The sequence below is a fragment of the Schistocerca americana genome, chromosome 5 (genome assembly GCF_021461395.2).
Source record: "Schistocerca americana isolate TAMUIC-IGC-003095 chromosome 5, iqSchAmer2.1, whole genome shotgun sequence".
NCBI lineage: Eukaryota > Metazoa > Arthropoda > Insecta > Orthoptera > Acrididae > Schistocerca > Schistocerca americana.
In genome coordinates this window covers 458,913,392-458,933,882 of record NC_060123.1, presented here as the reverse complement: position 1 = coordinate 458,933,882, position 20,491 = coordinate 458,913,392, and the positions used below count along the sequence as shown (strand labels likewise).

The 20,491-nt window shown below is 44.3% G+C and overlaps 1 protein-coding gene across 1 annotated transcript in view; it reads left to right on the top strand.

The window, feature by feature from the left end:
- The window catches only part of LOC124615757 (alpha- and gamma-adaptin-binding protein p34-like), an 81,602-nt gene that overhangs the window by 22,577 nt on the left and 38,534 nt on the right, over positions 1 to 20,491 (top strand). Inside the window, exon 3 of the mRNA XM_047143846.1 lies at positions 2,816 to 2,939. Within this exon, the coding sequence (XP_046999802.1) occupies positions 2,816 to 2,939 (124 nt within the window). The remainder of the gene's footprint in view (positions 1 to 2,815; positions 2,940 to 20,491) is intronic.

The following is a 20,491-nucleotide window of genomic DNA, read 5'->3' as shown; positions in this document are numbered from 1 at the left end:
GACTGATGACCTTGCTGTTTGGTCCCTTCAACTCCAATCAACCAACCATCTACCCAATTTGTCCAGCTTGTCTCGTACACTGACTCATTCCAGCACTGGTGTCGCATTGCTCTTGCTGACAGTTCCCTCATGGAGCCACACTGATGCAGATGAGTGGTGTCTTACGATAATGGCTCAGAACTGTATTCTGACTTCGTTTAGCTGACATCCTCCCTTCTGTGAGATGCAATAGAAATTTTTAGACATATGAACTTGCCTGCAAAATGGGCAGATGATTTGGTGGGAACATCTGAAGGCAGATGAAAATGATTAATGCGTGTGCTGATGGTACAAATTTCCAGTCAACTTTGAGGGTGTTTTAACACTTCTGGTTGGGAGAATGCAAACTGCCGGGAGACATTTGTTTAGAAGGAGGTGCAATTGGCACAAAGCCACCCATGTGGCACAAAGTCACCTCCGTTTATAGTAACTGGAAAGGACATTCCTGGTTATACCAGGGGTAGGCAGAGAAACCAAGTGACCAGCTGTCTTTGAAATGCCGCTGGTGACCTGTCAGGAAGGATTATTGACAAGCATGAGATGTGATGCGTTTTCGGGCCATCTGCGAAAATTATAGTTCCTTGGCAGCATAAAAGACCATTTTTACCTCTAAAAGTTAGGAGCTTAACAGATCGTTATCCAATGCAGTCGGTCACACACAGACCAAACATTTAGACTTACAGAAGAGTGCTGCTCTGAACACCAGAGGTACACACATTTTGAATAACCATGTTGGTCAATGGTTGCAGAGCACTGCTTGGCAGCAATACACTCCATGGATTTCAAGCACATGAATAGGCTGATGTATACATTTATCTTATGAAATTTCACTCCGAAAGAATCCGTTGAAATATGGAGAGCTTGCCCTTGCCTTTACCTTTGTTAAAAATAGTTGAAACATAGACCAAAATCAGAGACTGAAAAAGCAAAGGTCAAACAACAAGATGGATAAAGGGAAGTTGAGGTCGTTGGAAACTAGTTTTGTCTTCTTTGTTTTTTCTGCCTATATTATTTCCCATTTGTGGGAATTCATAATTCTGAAAGAGTATTTTATGAGAACAGATGTAAACAGCCAATGTCAAACTGCTCAGATTTTTGTTTTTGTTTAATAACACATTTTGCACTAGATGTATTCCTTGTCGAACACATGGATAGTTGCTGCTTGGAATAGAGTACTTTTTGGTTTAGTATAACATGCAGCATAAGAATGACTATTTAATGTGGTTCATTGATTCAGAAGTAGAATTTACTTGAGAAAACTGTAAACTTAGGAGGAGACCGAATGACTGGCCACTACCTACTTTCAGGTACCTACTCTCTATTACTGCTAATAAGTATATTTAAAAAAAAAAAAAACTGCCGTTGTATCTTATGGAACTGTTAGTTCTCTCATCAGGAGGATTGGGAAGGAGGGCAGGTCACTCAGATCCCAAATTGAGAAGATCTTGCCCATAATGTAACAGGTTCATCTTGTTTGTCATAGTTCATCTTGTTACTGTTAAATACTGTAAATAATGGGAAAAAATTACTTATGGTTAATATGAGTGTGCTGCACATTTGGTACTCTGAAGTTTGCAGAATTTTAAATCATCATCATTTACTTTGGTCCTTTGTTCCACTTCAACGCGGGGTCGGCCTAGTTACTATGGATTTGGTGATGTTGGTGTCAGAGGGTGGCCAGATGCCCTTTCTGTCACCACCCGTACCCCCAGGATGGAATTATTGTACCCCAGCTGTCTGTGTCTAGTGTAAGCCATGAAATAGTGTGAACACTTTTCAAATGTCTGTGAGTCGCGTAACTGAGGTGGGATGTGTAGAACAGCCCAGTATTCACCTAGTGGGATGTGTAAAACAGCCTAAAAACCACATCCAGGCTGGCCAGCACACCGGCCCTCGTCGCTAATCCACTGGTTGGATTCGATCTGGGGCCGGCGCGCCTACACGAGTCGGGGAAGCAGTGCATTAGCGCTCTCGGCTAACCTGGTGGGTTAAGCAGAATTTTAAATACTTCATGTTAATAATAATTGGTTGACATGAACTGTGTGGTGATAGCAATTTTTCAACCTGACTAGTTTTAGGCACTTGTCCATTGTCAACAGTACCTTATGTGCAATGCTTTTTAGAGTGTGCCAGGGATGATTTTATGTAATAATACAATTATATGATTTATATTTGTAATCAGCATAGTGGTAGAAGTGAAGCTGTGAGGACGGGTTGTGAATCATGCTTGGGTAGCTCAGTTGGTAATAGCACTTGCCTGCGAAAGATGAAGGTCCTGAGTTTGAGTCTTGGTGCAACACACAGTTTTAATCTGCCAGGAAGTTTCAGCAAACACCTGAAACTAGTCCAGCAAGATAAATTGCCATCAATAAGCAACTTATGTCAAACAATTAATTAGTAATATGACATATTTACAATATTGTTAATATGTTTGTGCATTTCATATGATAACTTAAAATGATTTTACAGTGTTGTGCAAATTGAAGTTTATTTATCAGTAATACATTGAAATTTGGCAATGACAGTCTGGACAGTGGAGATCTGTATTTATAAGATTTTTATGGAAAATCATCACTTGCATTTATGGCTATAAGATTTTTGGGACAGAATCGTTGCATGCACAGTTTCACATATTTATATCACCACGTAATTTTCATTTGTAACAACTAGAAATACATCATAATAACCACCTTGTTCTGCAGCATATCTAGCTGTATTGTTAACTTAATTAGAACTATGTTATCAATTCATAACATTCTATGTTAATTATTTTCAGAGTGATGGTCTTTCTGCTGTTGAAGGTTGGTTATCATTCCTTAAGGAGTTTGAGCCTGAAGTTCAAATATTGCTATGTGATCGATGTGAGGAGGAACCCCCTGAAGGACTGGCCAGAGTCACAGGTACGGCGTTGTGTTTTCCAGAGAAAACTGTGTATTGATGTGTGTAGTTGTTCTAGAGCTTGCTGTATCTAAAGAAACTTAAACTGGAAAATAAGCTTGAAAAGCTATGTAATTGTGAAGAGAAAAGTAGTGAATAAGTCCCTTAAATAAGTATTGAAGTATGCTCTCCTGCTATACCCAGTGTGAATGCTGTGTCAACTGGGAAATAATTTTTGGTATACTCACAAAAAATTACGACCTTAAGTACTTAACAAGTTTATGTGCTGGCAGTGATGTCACTATTACACAACAGATAGAAATTTTGAGTTACGGCTTACCGTTCCAACTTTAAATTTATTTCTTTATAAATTCTGCAGTGTCAGTCATTGTATCAGTCAGTATCAGCAAAATTATGAAGAGTTCCCACTTTCCCTGGAGCCCTTCATGATTATCACAAATGATATAAAACAAAGGTAGTTATTTGTACAAAGGGTATGTCACATAGCATTAAGACTAGTGTGTGGGTCCGTAAAACTTACAATGTTGATGCTACTAAAAATATTTCTTTCTTCTGGTAGTTTCACTAGATACCATGAGCATAAGAACACTGAGGAACATACAGGGACATTAGTTGGTGCAAGTCATTGAAATTAAGGTATCCTTTTCATGGTTCCCCACCTCAGTCGGTATAAACAGAACCCTTATAGGATCACTTTGTCTGCCTGCCTGCCTGTCCATCGGACTTTTCAGAACCCCTTTATTGAAGAACCAGTAGATATATTAAGTTGAAATTTATGTCATGTATTAAGTGCTATGATCCCTTGGTGATGTAAAAAATTAAATGTTTTAATTCAATGCAATGGAAAGATATGGCCTCGAAAGACGTGGCCATTTATGTCATATTCTGATATTCACAAGTGTACCCATCAAAACCTATGTGATACTTCCTGTTAATCTGGAATCATGAAATTTATCAAGAAGCTCATGTTTTTGCATCCGGCAACTGCCGCCTGCAGGCTCAGTGGTCCAATACAGAACCTTGCATACACAGCCATTTCGAAGTGATTGTTATGCTGTGTTGTGTTGCAAATTAATACATATCTTGATGAGTGGCAAAGGGGTTCCTGACCAATCACAGACAGTGTCAGATGCTCTTTCCAGTCCTTGGAGAATGATATAGGGTAGTACTGTATGGAGTGAATACTTGTGTCAACCAGAATCTGATTTTGGACATACTATCACACACCTTAAGTACTTTGCAATTTTATGTCCTGGCAGTGGTGCTGCTAGAACAGAACAGACAGAAATTTTGAGTCAAAGATTACCATCTCAGCTTTAAATTTATTTCACCATAAATTTTACAGTATCAGTCATTTTATCAGTGTGCATCAGTAAAATGGTGAAGGGAGCTCGCCACTCTTTGGTGGGTTCATGCTTAGCTACCATGGGGCCCCAGCCTTTGCAGCATTTTTTCCCTTCCATGCTGCATCTCTATCCTCTTGCTATTCTTTTTCCCCTCCCTTGGGGAACATATCTGGGGTGTTATTCGGAATGCTTTGGGCGTTTGGAGTTCCTCTTTTTCTTCTTCCTCCCTGTGTGCCCCTGAATGCTAGCCCACGTGTCTGACGTGTAACCGGTGACTGGGTAAAGCATAATTCCCAGCCCCAGTTCAACAGGTAGGGTTCGTAAGTACCCCCTGGTACAGGCCAGGTCCAGGGAGGGGTGATTGCATGATCTGCAACCTTCCCAAATCACCGATTGGTTTCTCAGTCAGGTGTTCGGGAGGTGTGACCTGAGGTGTGAACAATCACCTAAGGCGAGTGTGCCCCCTTGAGACGCTGGCAATCATGGGGGATTTTCTCGCAATGAGTCACTCATCTTCACAATCAATGTCTGCAAAACATAAACATAAAGAGCCTAATGATTCAAAGAATCTTCCTGCTGCACCATGGTTCCTCGTGGTCTCATGTACTGAAGCCAGTCAGTCCTTCACCACAGAATATCCGTGTGTTATTCAGAAAGGTGTTGATGCAATTGTCAGCCCTGTGAAATCCTGCTCTCATTTATGGAATGGCACTTCGCTTTTGGAGACCTTCTGATTCTCAGGCACAACAACTGTTTGCTGCCTCGCTTCTCCACGGCTACCCTCTTCGTGTCGAGGCCCAACTTTTAATTCTTTCCTTGATGTAATTTACACCAGGCTGCTCGACAGTCTAACTGAGGCCGAAATCCAGTCTTGCCTCTGATCAGGTTGTCAGTGCCGTCCATCATGTAATGAAGAAGGTAGTTTCTTCCTTACTGCCCATCTGCACTCTTTTTCTCACCTTTGATAGAGTGGTGCTTCTGTCCAAGATCAAAGCAGGCTATGAAATTATCACAGTTCGGCCGTACATTCTTGAACCTGTTTCATCCGCACTAGAACGTCTTGTCGACACCCAGCCAAGTGTGTAACCTGTGATACGGATCCACACGAGGGCAATTGTCCGCCTCCTTGTCCCCGCAGTATCAACTGGAATGGCGGCCATCCCGCCTCCTCTCAGGATTGTCCTGTGTATCTTTATGAGTGGGCTGTCAAAGAGAATTGGGTGAACGAAAAAGTGCCTTACCCAGTCGCTCACAAGTTACTGGCTAGTCACAAAACTTGCATTCTCCTGTCTGGCACCTATAGTTCTGTTCTTGTTACCCCGTGCTCCATGAAGGACATAGCCAATCAGACATGTGATCTCCAATTCAGCTCTGAGGTTGTGAAATTGCCCAGTGTCAAGGTAGCGTTGCCATCCCCCTATCCGGCTGTGCAACAAGCCATCAAACCCTCGCCTCGAGGGGCGAAGTCACTGTTACACAACCGGTAGGTCAGAAAGGACAGAAGGTGTACTCCCATGAATACTTCAGCCAGACAACACCAGAGTCTTCCTCTAACCAGAAAGGCTTGAAGAAGTCCACCAAAGGCAAACAAACGGTCTTCTCCTTCGCTGACTCAAAGATCCTCTTCGACGGTGTTGCCACAGGATACCTTAGCTCGGCAGGCCTCCATGTGGCCGGTGCGCACCACCAACCATTTTTCAGCATTGGACTCCACAGACTGACCACACAAGCAAGCCGACGCTTCTGTGGACTCCATGGAGTAGGATCCTCCTACTTCTGAGCCTTATAGTAGCAACCCTTCACAGGCTGTCACTCGGCAGCCGCTATGGTGACACCTCTATATCTCTGCCTCATCATGACTCTCCTCCAGTGGAACATTTGCAGCCTTCGGTCCCATAAAGAGGATTTACTGCTGTTTTTAGCATTGCAGCACCCCCTTGTACTCTGCCTTCAGGAAACGATATTGTGCCCCCCCCCCCCCCCTCCCCTCCTGATTGCTTTAAGCTTTCATATTTCTTACTGGTTCATTTTGGCATTCACCCTGAGGTTGGCATTCCATCTCTTGGGGGCGTCGTGCTGCTCATATGGGATGACATTTATAGTCAGCCCATCTCGCTGATACCCATCTTCAAGCTGTTGCAGTTCGCCTTTTCCTTCCCCACCTGACTTTTTCCCACTGTACCATTTGTGTCCCTCCATCATTCATTGTCACCGGAGCAAACTCCCTTCAGCTTATTGGGCAGCTACTTCCCCTATTTTTGCTACTCGGTGACTTTAATGCCAATCATCCCCTTTGGGTTACTCCCAGGACCTGTCACGGAGGTTCCCTCTTGGCTGAACTTCTTAACCAACTTAACGTCTTCTGCCTTAACAATGAAGCACCCACTTTCCTTTCCGACTCCTCGCATACTTATTTGCATTTGGACCTATCCTTCTGCACTGCCCAGCTTGCCCATCATCTTGAGTGGGCCATTCTTTCTGACACCTAATCGAGCGGCCATTTCCCGTGTACTATCCGTTTGCTGGCTCCTACCCCATCTTCATGCACACCCAAATGGAAGCTTACTAAGGCTGACTGGCAGCTTTACTCCTTCCTGATGACCTTCGAAGAACAAGATTTCCCCAGTTGGGATGACCAGGTGAAATATTTCACAAACGTTATCCTTACTGCTGCGGAAACTTCCATTCCTCACACTTCATTTTTACCACATCGTTTCCCAGTCCCTTGGTGGACTGAGGCATGCCATGACACGATTCGCGGACGGAGACTTTCTCACCACATTTTTAATGGTCATCCTACTATGGCAAACTGCATTCATTATAAACAGATGCATGCAAATTGTCATCAGGTTCTTCGGGATAGCAAAAGAGCTAGCTGGATTTCATTCACTAGTCCTTTTAACAGTTCCACTCCTTCCTCTGTTGTGTGGGCCAACCTCTGACAGCTCACTGGGACAGAGAGACAGAGATCCATTCCCTTATTTCCGGCCTGACAGTAGCAGACGATGTCATCGTGGACCCTTATTGCTATCTCCAACTTCCTCCATCAGAAACAAGCAGAGTAGGTTCAGGTGATACCCTTCTCTTCTCCGACTCGTGAGTGGTACAATGTCACCTTTACTATGAGGGAGCTAGCTCATGCTCGCAGTTCATCCTGATCCTCCACCCGAGGGCCAGACACCATCCACATTCAGATGTTGCGGCACCTTCCTCTTGCGGGCAAGCGCTTTCTGCTTAACATGTACAACCGCATCTGGGCAGAGGGCACATTTCTTGGACGTTGGTATGAAGCCACCGTCATACCATACCTAACCACAGTAAGGACAAAAGCCTCCCTTCTAGCTACTGTCCCATCTCTCTTACCAGCTGCATTTGCAAGGTGATGGAACGTATGATTCATGCTCGTCTGGTATGATGGCTTGAGTCTTGTAATTTACTGACAAATACACAGTGTGGATTTCGAGCATGGCATTCCTCAATTGACCATCTCGTTATTTTGTCCACCCACATCATGAATGGCTTTTTTTACAGTGACCATGTTTTTCAATTTGGAGAAGGCCTACGACACCTGATGGAGAACTGGTATCCTCCGTACTCATTACAGTGGGGCTTCTGTGGCCACGTGCCATGTTTCCTTTAGGAACTTATAAAAGACAGAGTTTTCAAGGTGCGTGTGGGTTCTGTCTTGTCAGACACCTTTATCCATGAAAACGGTGTGCCCCTGGGTTCCATCCTGAGCATAATCCTCTTTGCTATTGCGATTAACCCTATAATGGCCTATCTCTTGCCAGGCATCTCCAGCTCCCTTTTTGTTGACGATTTTGACATCTATTGAATTCTCCACTGACAGGCTCACTGACCGGTGTCTTCAGTGATGTCTTGATCATCTTTACTCATGGAGCATCGACAGTGGCTTTCACTTTTAAACTGACAAAATCGTCTGTATGAATTTCTGGTGACACAATTGGTTTCTCCCACCATCTTGAAATCTGGGGCTATTGCCTTTCCATTCATTGAATCTGCGAAATTCCTGGGGCTCATGCTCGATAGGAAACTCCCTTGGTCCTCCCATGTGTCTTACCTGGCAGCCCTCTGTACGCCGTTCCTCAATGTCCTATGTGTCCTGAATAATACTTCCTGGGATGCTGACAGAGCCACCCTCCTCCGTTTGTACCGGTCCCTTGTCCATTCAAAACTCGACTATGAGTGCTTTGTTTATGCATCTGCATGTCCATCCCTCTTACAACGTCTCAACACTATCCACCACCGTGGCATCCGTTTGGCCACCAGTGCCTTTTATACAAGCCAGCTTGAGAGTCTGTATGCTGAAGGTGCTGAACTACAACTGTCCTACTGCCATGACTTTCTCTTCAGCAGGTATGCATGCCATTTGTCTGCCATGCGTGGCCACCCATCCAATGCCTCCTTTTTGATGATGCCTTTGATCACCTGTATGGGGCGCGTCCGTCTTCATGTTACCTCCTGGAGTCCACTTTCGGCACTTGTTATGGCGGCTTAACTTCACACTACCTGCAACTTTCTCGGTGCGTGTAAACTCTTCATGAAGTGGCCCATGTTAACATTGGCTTTCATTCGCTTTCTAAGGGCTCTGCTCCAGCCTCCCTCTATTGCCTTCAGTTTCATGACTTTTGCATGGAACTTAGCGTTAGTACCTTTGTATACACTGATGGCTCTCGGACTGACAGTGGAGTCAGGTGTGCCTTTGTCATTGGCACCCATGCCTTTCGATATCGGCTTCCAGCATACTGCTCAGTATTTACAGCCAAGCTCTTCGCCCTGTATCAGGTCATGGAGTACATCCGGAAACACAGCCTTTTCAGTTGTGTCCTTTGCTCAGACTTGCTCAGCACCCTTCAAAGTCTATATGCGCTGTACACTGCCCATCCCTTAGTGCAGTGGGTCCAGGAAAACTGTCACTTGCTTGCTCTTGGTGGAGCCACTGTGAAGTTTCTGTGGGTTCCTGGTCATGTTGGTCTGCCAGGAAACGAGGCTGCTGACGCTGCTGTCAAGGCTGCCATCCTCTTACCTCAGCATGCTAGTCCCTATTTCCTCCGATGATCTCTGTGTTGCTTGTCTGTCAGGAGGTGGTTTCTCTCTGGCATTGCCAATGGTCCTCCCTTCGCGGGAATAAGCTCCAGCTTATTTAGCCCCTCCCAGCGGCTTGGACGACCTCCTCTCGGCCCTCCCACCAGGAGGTCATTTTAACTAGGCCACACATTGGGCACTGCCTTTTTAGCCATCATCATTTGATAAGTGGCGCTACCCCATCAGTTTGTAACCATTGCACTCAAGTTTTAACTGTCCGCCACCTCCTGATGGAATGCCCATGTTTTAACTGTTTACGTTTCTGTTTGGGTTTGCCATCTGAGTTATAGGCCGTTTTAGCAAATGACGCGTGGGCTCTCGACCACATTTTACTTTTTATCCGCCAAAGCAATATGATGAAGGCCATTTAATTTTTAGTTTTGGACCTCCATTTCTGTATGGTGTCTTATTCAGCCCTTTCTCCTCGTGCCTGTTTTATGCTGTCTTCTCTTATGTCAGTTGGGACTGACGTATAGTTGTTTTTTAACTCCTCTCTATCTTCGTGTTCTATAGTTTTGACTTGGCCATGTATGACCCCAGTTGTTTTTGCGCCCTAGAGCAAAACAAAGCCAACTTTCCCTTGAATGTTTAAAACATATTGAGAACAATATAAAACAAAAGCAGTTACTTGCGCAGAGGGTACACCACTTAGTACTGAGAACAGTTTCCTGTCTGTGGGACTCTGAAACGCACAGTTTTTGTGCACATTGCTCTGTTGTACCAAAGTATTGCTTGAAAGGGAATCAGCGTCCTTGTATTTATGTCTGTTTTGCTATACTGTACTGTTGTGATGTCAAACTCCTGAAGCCTAGTGCCCATCTTGCCATTCAACCCAACAGATCCTCCAGGCTATTTCGCCAGCATGGAGAATGGTGATCCATCATGACAGTGAATGGTTTGCTAATAAATATGGCCGGAACGTGTTTATGACCCAAACATCTGCTAGGCATGCTTTCTCTTTGTAGAATAATTCTTCTTGCACTTGGAGAAAACTCTGGAAGCATCACTTTTTCAGCACCTTCCTGAATTTGTACTCTAATTGCACGTATCCCAAAACTGCTGGCGTCAGTGTGCAGTTCTGTCTGAGCAGTCTCGTCATAAAAAGCTGGAACTGTACAATATGTTTGTACATCCTTAAGGACAAGGAAAGATCCTTCTTGCATGTCATCCCACGCAAATTTGGCATCTCCTTGCAGCAGCTCTTGCAAGGAATGTACCGAGGTACAGAAGTCCTTTAAGAATCGCCGATGGTATGAGCACATTCCGTGAAAACTTCTCACATCATGGATGTGCCAAAGAGCTGGAAATCTGTGACTTTTCTAATTTTCTCTGGATTGGGATGGACTCCATCCCCATTCACTAGATGCCTCAAGTTTTTATTTTTTGGGCGATTAAAAGACACTTCTTTGGATTGAGGAAGAGATCTGTGGTCTGAACACACATTAGCATAGTTGTTAGATGGCATACACGTTCTTCAGATGTCTTCAAAAATTGACCATGTCATTCAGGTAGCAAAGACACATCATCAACTTACTCATAGAGGCTGCCAGGAGTTATACAAAGAGTGTCTTTTCCTGGTCAGCCTTGTAACCTCTGTTTGCCAGTAGCCGGTCTCCATGTCCTCAGTCGAGTAATACCTCACTACTTTCAAGCAATCCAGGGTGTCAATGCACAACAATGGGTAGACATCTTTTTATGTGATTTTGTTCAGTTGTCAGTAGGTGACGCAGAAATGCCATTGTCGTCTTTCACAAGGATCATCTGAGAGGATCAATGACACTCTGAAGGTTCAATGATGTCATCATGCAGCATCTTTCCATTTCCTCTCAGATAATCCGTCATCCAGTCGGCGGCACTCCATATGAGTGATGGCTAATTAGTGGGTGATTTCCAGAGTTTATATGGTGGTCTATCATGGGTTGCTTGGTCTGACTTTTCTCAACTATGGGTTTGAAAGCATCTGACGATTGATGCTGAGTAGATAGCACTCACCAGAGTTACTCCTTTGTGAGGCTAGATACAGGTGGCAGTTCAATAGAATTGTGTGTAATGGTAGCAGAGCACTATTATTTGTCAGTAACATTAAGCTGCCCTTCCTGGACTGGTTCACCTATACATTTGCACATGCAGTGGGTAAACAAAAATGTGAAAACACCAGGCAAACAACACATTGGGCCTGCAATGCTTATTACTGTGTAGGAAAACTGTCGATGTTCAAAACAGTTCCTTTGAATCGATTAGTACAGGTCCTATATGGTTTTCAAGGAAATCTTATACAATTCTTCCTGCATAATTGTGCCAAGTTCGGGTAAAGATGATGAAGGTGGATAGTGATCGTGCATCCTTCTCCACAAAGAAGATCACAAAGGCTCAATAATATTGAGATCTGATGACTGTCTTGGCCAGAGGACATGTGACATTTCATCCTTTTGCTCACAAAAGCAGTCCTGGGCACTGTGAGCTGTGTGAACAGGGCCCTTGCCATCTTGGACCACAGCATCGTTATTGGGGAATAATCATTGTACCTTGGAATCAACCTGACCAGCAAAATGGTCACATAATCTTTGGCAGTAGTGCGACCTTGCAGAGTACTGAATTAGGCTGTCCAAATCATCACCAATCCCCTGCCATAGTTCACTCTTGGGTCATAAACTTGGCCAGAAGTTGTGAGCATCATGCAACAAAACTCATCCAACTAAGTGACTTTCTTGGATCATTCCAGAGCCCATGTGTTATGGCTTCAGCACCACTTTTCCCTGTTATGAGTGTTTGCATGACTGGTGGATGGTTTTGGAGTTCCACTCACTCTACAGTTCCTTGTTGATGGAGCTGCTTTTGTGTTCTTTTGGTGCTAACAGGGTTCGCGTGTGTGACATTCAGTTCCGCAGTGAACTTTGCAGCTATCGCCTTCTAATTTTTTGTCACAGTCCTCTTCAACGACCGTTTTTCACGATCACTCGGTTCACACCTTTGTCCGCATTGTGATGTAGCAGATGATGATCTTCTACATGGTTGCTCTTGAAATATCAAATACTTTGGCTACTTTGGTTATGAAAGCACTCACCATATGAGAACCAGCAGTTTGTCCATGTTAGAAATCATTAAGTTCCAGCATAAAGCACTCACAACTGCGCAGAACACTGTTCTGACCATGGGTGACACTTGCAATGTATCAACATTGCACAGGTACTATTTGTGGTTAAAGACAACCAGGCAACCTGCTGTCTTGGCTAGCATCTGTATGTATGTTCAAGCATGCATTCCTCACTGTGTTTTCATGTATTTGCCCAACTGCTGTACATGTAGAGATGAGTCGTGGCTGTTCATGGCAGTCAGTGTTCCAGTGTTCTCCTTGACCGCCGCCAATGCTTATGTTTATTGCTGGCATTTAGATTTCTTTTATGAGCCTAAGTAGCTTTTTGCAGTTGACAGAAGCTTGACAGTTTAACTATGGATCTCAGTTGAGGACTGGAACTCATGTCATTGATGATGGTGGGATGTCTTCAGTGGCAAACAATCACACAGAGCAATCTTTGTTGAGTGTGCTTGTTGGAATAGCTCATCAATCTGGAGCTCTTATCTTTTAGAGTCTATGATTGCTTGTTATGCCTGCAAGAAATCCCATCCAAGAATAACATCATGACTACTTTCTATTAAAAAGACAAATTCAAAGGGCTGTGTACTGGTGGTGATAGTTATTCTTTCAATGCATGTTCCTGTTGGCTGGACATATTTCCCATTTGCGACCTACAGCACAGTCAGTTTTGTCATGGAACATAGTCCTCTTTAGTTGGTGATGATAAGCATTTGACAGTACGGAAAAAGAAATCTCATTGACTAGCAACCAGATTGATTTGCCATTGATGATGATGTCAGTAAAATTTTGTGTCATCTTGGTAACAGTGGTAACTTTACCTCTCACATCCTATTACATTTTCACCAGAGGCAGCCTCACCCCCATAGATGGACGCCTCGCTTAGATTTTCTGTACAGGCTGCTAGAGGAGCTCTCGGTACCTCTGTACAGCGGCAATGAATGGCTATGGCATGCAGGGGAGCAACCTTGTCCACGGTACGGTGATGAGCTTCGGCCCAAAGATAAACTATAATTATCTTCAGTTGATAGGCTTGAATAGGTCTGTTGTGACAACGAGTACTCATTTTCTTTCTTTGCAGTAGCGCACAACATGTCCATAGCATCCACAGTGAAAATGGACTAGCAGACTGTCCTCCGTTCTTCAAACGTCTGTTCTTTTGCGGGGCATTTTACTTGGGTGGTCGGATGCTGGGTTGTCATTTGATAGTGGTGCTTATGTCTGCAGTGGCCGAGTCCGTTCTTTATGGTGTGTTCGACTGGTGTTGGATATTGATTCCATAGATAGATACACTTTTCCTCTCATCACTATTACATTATGAAGCAGGGGGTCAGTGTTCATACCGCTATGTCACTTGTACTGTCTGACCATTCTGGCTGTCACAAAATGCTGTGTGTCTTATTTGAAAATGTGGCATATGAGAGAAGGTAGGTCATGGTATTCCACAAATGTCATAGGGACCACATTCAGGAGTCAATCAAAACTCTATTGTCTGAATATTTGCTGCTGCATTTCCTCAATCTGCTGTCAGAACTTAATGAATTCTTCTGTTGTTGTGGCATCTTTTACCAGAAGAGCTTGGTACATATCTTCTGTGACTCGTTTCATCAAATGTGGCATTTTGTCAGTTTTTGACAGATGTGGCATTTTGTCAGTTTTTGACAGGTGTGGCATTTTGTCAGTTTTTGACAGGTGTGGCATTTTGTCAGTTTTTGACAGCTTTTGCCACATTTGGATTCAGGGTGTTAAAAAAAAGACAAAACATTCTGTACCTTCAACTTTGGCATTTCACCATGATGCTGGGCACGGTTCTTCATTTCCTCTTCTGTAAAGTTGACTTTCTTTGATTGTCACCAAATGTTTTCTTCAGTTTTTTCCAGCCATTGAGCTTATCTTTGTTGTCTGTGAACCTTTACCGTTCTGTGTAGCCCAGCAAAAGTAAGCATTTGCTAAAAACATGTTATCCCACGTATTTTATTTGGTGACAGGGTTGACTCTTTTCAGTAATTTCACTGGGTGATGACCAGTGTCTACGGAAAACACAGATGAATGCCTGATGTGTGACTTACTGCAGTTTTGAAATCTATCTGTCTCCTGAATGTATGAATTATAGGAATGATGTGCTACTTGTATTCCTGTTTCTGTCCATGTAGGTAATAACTTTTATGTTGCTTCATTGGAGTCACAGTGATGTGGGTGTTCATCAATTAATGTCGCATTGAAACCACAATCAAGTCCAAATCCGAAGGCGGGGTCGTCAGTGAAGTACAGTGCTTACAACTGACAACAACATTCAGCCAAAACAGAACTGAACTTCTTCATGGAGAGTGCAACTATTCATGCAAACATTGAATATTCCAGAATGCCGGTATTTATTTGAACACAGAATGTACTAGAATATATAAATGCCATGCATGTAAGTTTACCAACCATGCCAACAGACATTGCAATGGAGACGGATGAGCTGGTGTGGTTATTAAGATGGAATAATGTGGACAACTACTGTTGACACCAAACACAGTGTGTGGTATGGGTAAGCCTGCTGATGGAAGTGTTTTCTTGCCAGTGGCAGTGGGCCAGGCAAGGCAGTTGTAATGCTGAGTTCAGCCCCCATGGACCTCAACTTGCATATCTCCATGCATCTACCAACATGGTTTTGGACTTTTTACTTCCCCATAGATTGACTCGCACAAGTTTTCATTTCCTCTTGGGGGAGGGGGTTTGTACAGCTTCTTGTTGAGCCACTGTTGGCCAGTACTGTACCTTTTGGCAACAGTGTTGTTTAGCGGCATTGTCAAGCCTGCACAGATACTAAAGTGGCAAGGAAGGATGTTCTTTTACATGTGATGCTTCTATTTATTTCTTCCTATTTCATAGTGTTAATTGTGGGCCACTGTGGGCCCAACATTTCTGCAGTGGTGGGAGGAACAGTTGTGCCTACAGAAAGAGCAGCAACATGAGCAGATGGGGGCACTTCTAAAGCAGAATACAGAGTTACTTCACTTCCACGCCATGCAGGTTGCGGGCATGGTGCCTGCTGTGCAGTTTTCTTCTCTGCTCCCAATGCTGTTTGCTGGTTTCAATGAATTTATGGAAAAGCGGGAAAATTACGTGCACCAGTTGTTGCTGCAGTGCCAGGTAAGGCATATCGTTGATCCAGTTGATAAAGCTGCCTTGTTAGTGTCCAGCAGTATGGGGCTATATGAAGTTGTCAAATTTTGAAGCCCTTCACTGAGCCTGAGAAATTTCCCTTTGGCAAACTTCGCCAATTGCTTACACGGCATTTTGTACATCAAACCCATGCGTGGTTACATTTTAACCCACACAACAAGTGTGTTGGAGACTCATATGTAGCCTGGATTGCTAGTTTGCAGGGCTCTTCATGCAAACATCGTTTTCAGTGTTCAAAATGTGTTACTTCATATGCAGAGTCGCTAATTCTGTACGTGATGGTCTGGTTAGCACCAGATCCTGAAGTTCAAATTAGGGTGTTGACTATGTCCTATCCTTCTTAATATGACATTGCCCAGATTGCAAAATTGTATGAGCTTAATGGCAGCGGCGGGAATGTCATTTCTGACAGTTGGGAGGTGGCACAGTTAGGTGTGCATGGTGCCCTGTGGGGTTCACTGGTGGCCTTCCTTCCTGCCAAGTTGCCATGTATTGACACTGTTGGTAATTCTTGCGCAGTGGGTCTGCGGTGTTGCTTTGAGCTCAATGTGTTCGCATTGGTTGCTGTGTCATAGTTCATGCCCCCAACATTCTTCAGGTCACTGGTGGTGTTCTCCTCCTGCTCCTTTCCGATTGTCTTTTAGACATGTTCAATGGGATTGCTCACACATGGAGGCCGTGTGTGGGGTATGCTGTCAGGTAGGCGATTCCCCTCTTCATTTGCGACAAAGTAAAGGCTGAGATGCAGTGTTGGTAGGATTAAGGTGTCGTTTATTGTATTTAGTTGATACAGTGGGTCATCCCGTTGGTAGTGTTTCAGAGCCCAACTGCTTGATGCATCTTTGTGTCGAATTCGAAAAGATGGTCAATGAGCAATATGTCATGGATTTGTATATGAAACAGCAGCTGGTGGAGTTGTTGAGGGGCCGGTATTTTCCACATATCGACTTGCACGATGCATACATGCAGTTGCCGTTGGATTAAACTTCTTGGACTTCCTTTAGCCCTCAACACACCCTTTGGGCTTTACCAGCTTGATCGTATGCCTTTTGAAATCTCACCTGTGCCAAGAATTTATCAACCATATTTGGACCAGTTGATTCTAGACGTTTCTGTCACACAAAGTACCTTTATGACATTTGCAACCTGGAAAATTGGAGTTTTTTCTCCTCAAAGGTTCATTTTTTGGGACATGTGCTCGGCAAAGCTGGCCTTGTCCCTATGGACAGATGTGTCAAAACTTTGTCAACTGCCAGTGCTCAGGAAAGTGAAGGGCAAGATTTCATATCATGCTAAGTTCATTCCCCAGACAGCATACATCTGCCATCCTCTTAATGAGTTTTACCAAAAGGACATCAAGTTCGTCTGGTCTGCAGACTGTCACCTGGCTTTTCAATTCCTCAAGCAGTTACACCATGTATACCTTTAACCGTGACTGATGAACATATCAATATGGTGTTGGGTACGGTTCTATCCCATCAGCACCCGGATGGCACTGAACAGCCCTTCGTTTATGCTTTAGAGAGACTTTTTGCGGCTTAGTTTAATTATTTACAGTTGGGGAAAGGAGGCACTGGCTACAGTCCTTCCTCATAATCAACCACAAGCTAGTGGTTTCCCTATTTGGCACTTGTTGCAAGTTCCCAGACAAGAGTTTCCACCGGTGGCAGAGATGGACCCGTTTCTCAGTAATTCTTGCTTTGACATTCATTACTGCTCCACCATGCTGGATGCAAATGCTGATGCTCCATTGCATCTACCAGTGGGGCCCAGTCCAGAGTTCGATCAGCAGGAGGCTCTCATGTTTGTATTAGATGATACCTTGCTGCAAACCCTGTCAGATTTTTCATTGTGAGAGGTCACAACTACCACAGCTGCCAACCCACTTTTCCAGTAAATCATTTCGGCTGTCCATATGGTTTGGTCAGAACACGTCTCTTCAGGTGTGGATCAGTATGGGTGTGGCACATGTTTTTTATCCTACACAGTTAACTCAAGATTGTCCAGGGACTCTTCATGCTGGTCACAGAGGAACAATGTTGTCAAGTGGTCATCCCCCAGCATTGTGTCCTCACATAATCCAGCTGCTGGACGTGTTGCAGTGGGGTATGACTTGTACGAAGGCATTAACGTGATGTCGCGTCTGCTGGCTGGCAATCAGTTGCAACATTGAACATCTGGTGCAGGCTTTCGGGGCCTTTGTATAGAACCAGTGTGCATTGCTGTACCAGTTTTTTCCTTGGCTGGTATCAGAACACCCTTGGGAACAGAGTGCACGTTGATTTCGCACATTCCTTTTAGGACAACATGTGGTTGTTGGTGGTCGATGCTGTGTCAGATTTCCTGTATGTGGCAAAGATGTCCTCCACATTGCTGACTGCCAATGTACATACTTAGTCAGTCGTTCCCCAGGACCCTCATGTCCAATAACAGTTGGCAATTTGTGTTGTGAAAGTTTGAAAACTTTTACATTTGCAATGGTATCCAGCATCTACACTATGTGATCAAAAGTATCCGGGCTCCCCCAGAAAGAAACATTTTCATATTAGGTGCATTGTGCTGCCGCCTACTACCAGGTATTCCATATCAGCGACCTCAGCAGTCATTAGATGCCAAAAGAGAGCAGAATGGGGCACTCCGCGGAACTCATGGACAAATGTGATCAGGTAATTGGGTGTCACTTGCGTCATACATCTGTACGCGAGATTTCCACACTCGTAAACATCCCTAGGTTCACTGTCTCCAATGTGATAGTGAAGTGGAAACATAAAGGGACACATACAGCACAAAAGCGTACAGGCCGACCTCATCTGTTCACTGACAGAGACCGCCGACAGTTGAAGAGGGTTGTAATGTGTAATAGGCAGACATCTATCCAGACAGGAATTCCAAACTGCATCAGGATCCGCTGCAAGTATTATGACAGTTAGGCTGCAGGTGAGAAAACTTGGATTTCTGGATTTCATGGTCGAGAGGCTGCTCATAAGGCACACATCACGCCGGTAAATGCCAAATGACACCTTGCTTAGTGTAAGGAGCATATACATTGGATGATTGAATAGTGGAAAAATGTGTGGAATGACCAATCACGGTACAGAATGTGGTGATGCCATAGCAGGGTGTGGGTATGGTGAATGTTTGGTGAACGTCATCTGCCAGCGTCTGTAGTGCCAACAGTAAAATTCGGAGGTGGTGATGTTATGGTGTGGTGGTGTTTTTCATGGAGGGGGCTTGCACCACTTGTTTTGTGTGGAACTATCACAGAACAGGCCTACATTGATGAGTTAAGCATCTTCTTGCTTGCCACTGTTGAAGAGCAATTCGGGGATCGCGGTTGCATCTTTCAACACTATCGAGCACCTGTTCATAATGCACTGCCTGTGGTGGAGTGGTTACATGACAATAACATCCCTGTAATGGACTGGCCTGCACAGAGTCCTGACCTGAATCCTATAGAACACATTTGGGATTTTTTGGAATGCCAACTTCATGCCAGGCCCCACTGACCAACATCGATACCTCTCCTCAGTACAGCAGTCCATGAAGAATGGGCTGCCATTCCCCAAGAAACCTTCCAGCACCTGATTGACCATATGCCTGTGAAAGTGGAAGCTGTCATCAAGGCTAAGGGTTGGCCAACACCATATTGAATTCCAGCATTACCGTTGGAGGGCGCCATGAACTTATAAGTCATTTTCAGCCAGGTGTCCGGATACTTTTGATCACACAGTGTAACTACTACGCCGTTTGAGTCACTGTTCAAATGGAGGTGGAGTGCTTTGTGCATGCGTTAAGACTCAAATGAAGTAGTCCATGGATGCCTGGCTCTTCCTGTGTCGGTGTGTTGTCAAGTTTTTTGGCTACTTTCCACAGATACCACTCAACAGATGATGTCCAGTAGAATGTTTGCATGGGTGCCAGCCACAGGGTCTCATTGATTTATTGCTGTGACTCTCAGTTCACTGCACAGGTCTCCGGCTCTCTCCTCTGGTTCTGTGCCAGAGGTCGCGGCCCAGGCCCAGCCATTTTTGCTCCTAGGTGGCCTTTTCAGCGAGGATGTATTTAGTATCCCCTCCAGCAGACATCATAATGGAAGCAGGTGAGCTGACATGGTTAGTGGCGGAATAGTGTGAACAACTACTATGGGGGACGCACGTGACATGTCATCTGGACAGACACACTGAGGGAAGTGTTTACCTGCTGACAACAGTAAGTCATGTGGGCAGTTCTAATACTTCAACCACTGCAAGACTTTCAACACACTGAGGAAAGTATTTACCTGCCGGTAGCAGTAAGTCAGGTGGGGCTGTTCAACCACTGCAGACTTTGCCTTGTACCTCATGCTGTATACCATTGTTGCAAGCTTGATTGTCAGCAATCCATGCCTGCTGTATATTTTGTTTATACCCGTACTTGTCTGTATACAATTTTGGCTTTCTGCTTCCCCTGGATTGACTTGCATGGCAAGTTTTCATTTCCTCTTGTGGGGTTATGTTCCCCGACTTGTTGTTGAGCCGCTGTCAGCCTGTTCTGTACCTTGTGCCAACAGTGGTGTTTAGCAGCATTGTCATGCCTGTGCAGGTACTAAAATAAGATATTTCAAGAACCTTACAGAAATCATAATACTAAATAACAAATAATTGCTAGTGGATGGGTTTGAACTGTTGACCTGCAACACATCAGGCTGCACTGCTAACCCCTGCACCACACAGCAAGCACCAGAGCTGGTTGCATGTTAATAATTTGTTATGCAGTTATGGCTGACTCATTTGTGATGATAACAAAGACGTTCACTTCTGTGGATGGAGAGATTGTGTTGAGATGTTTGAACTGAAGG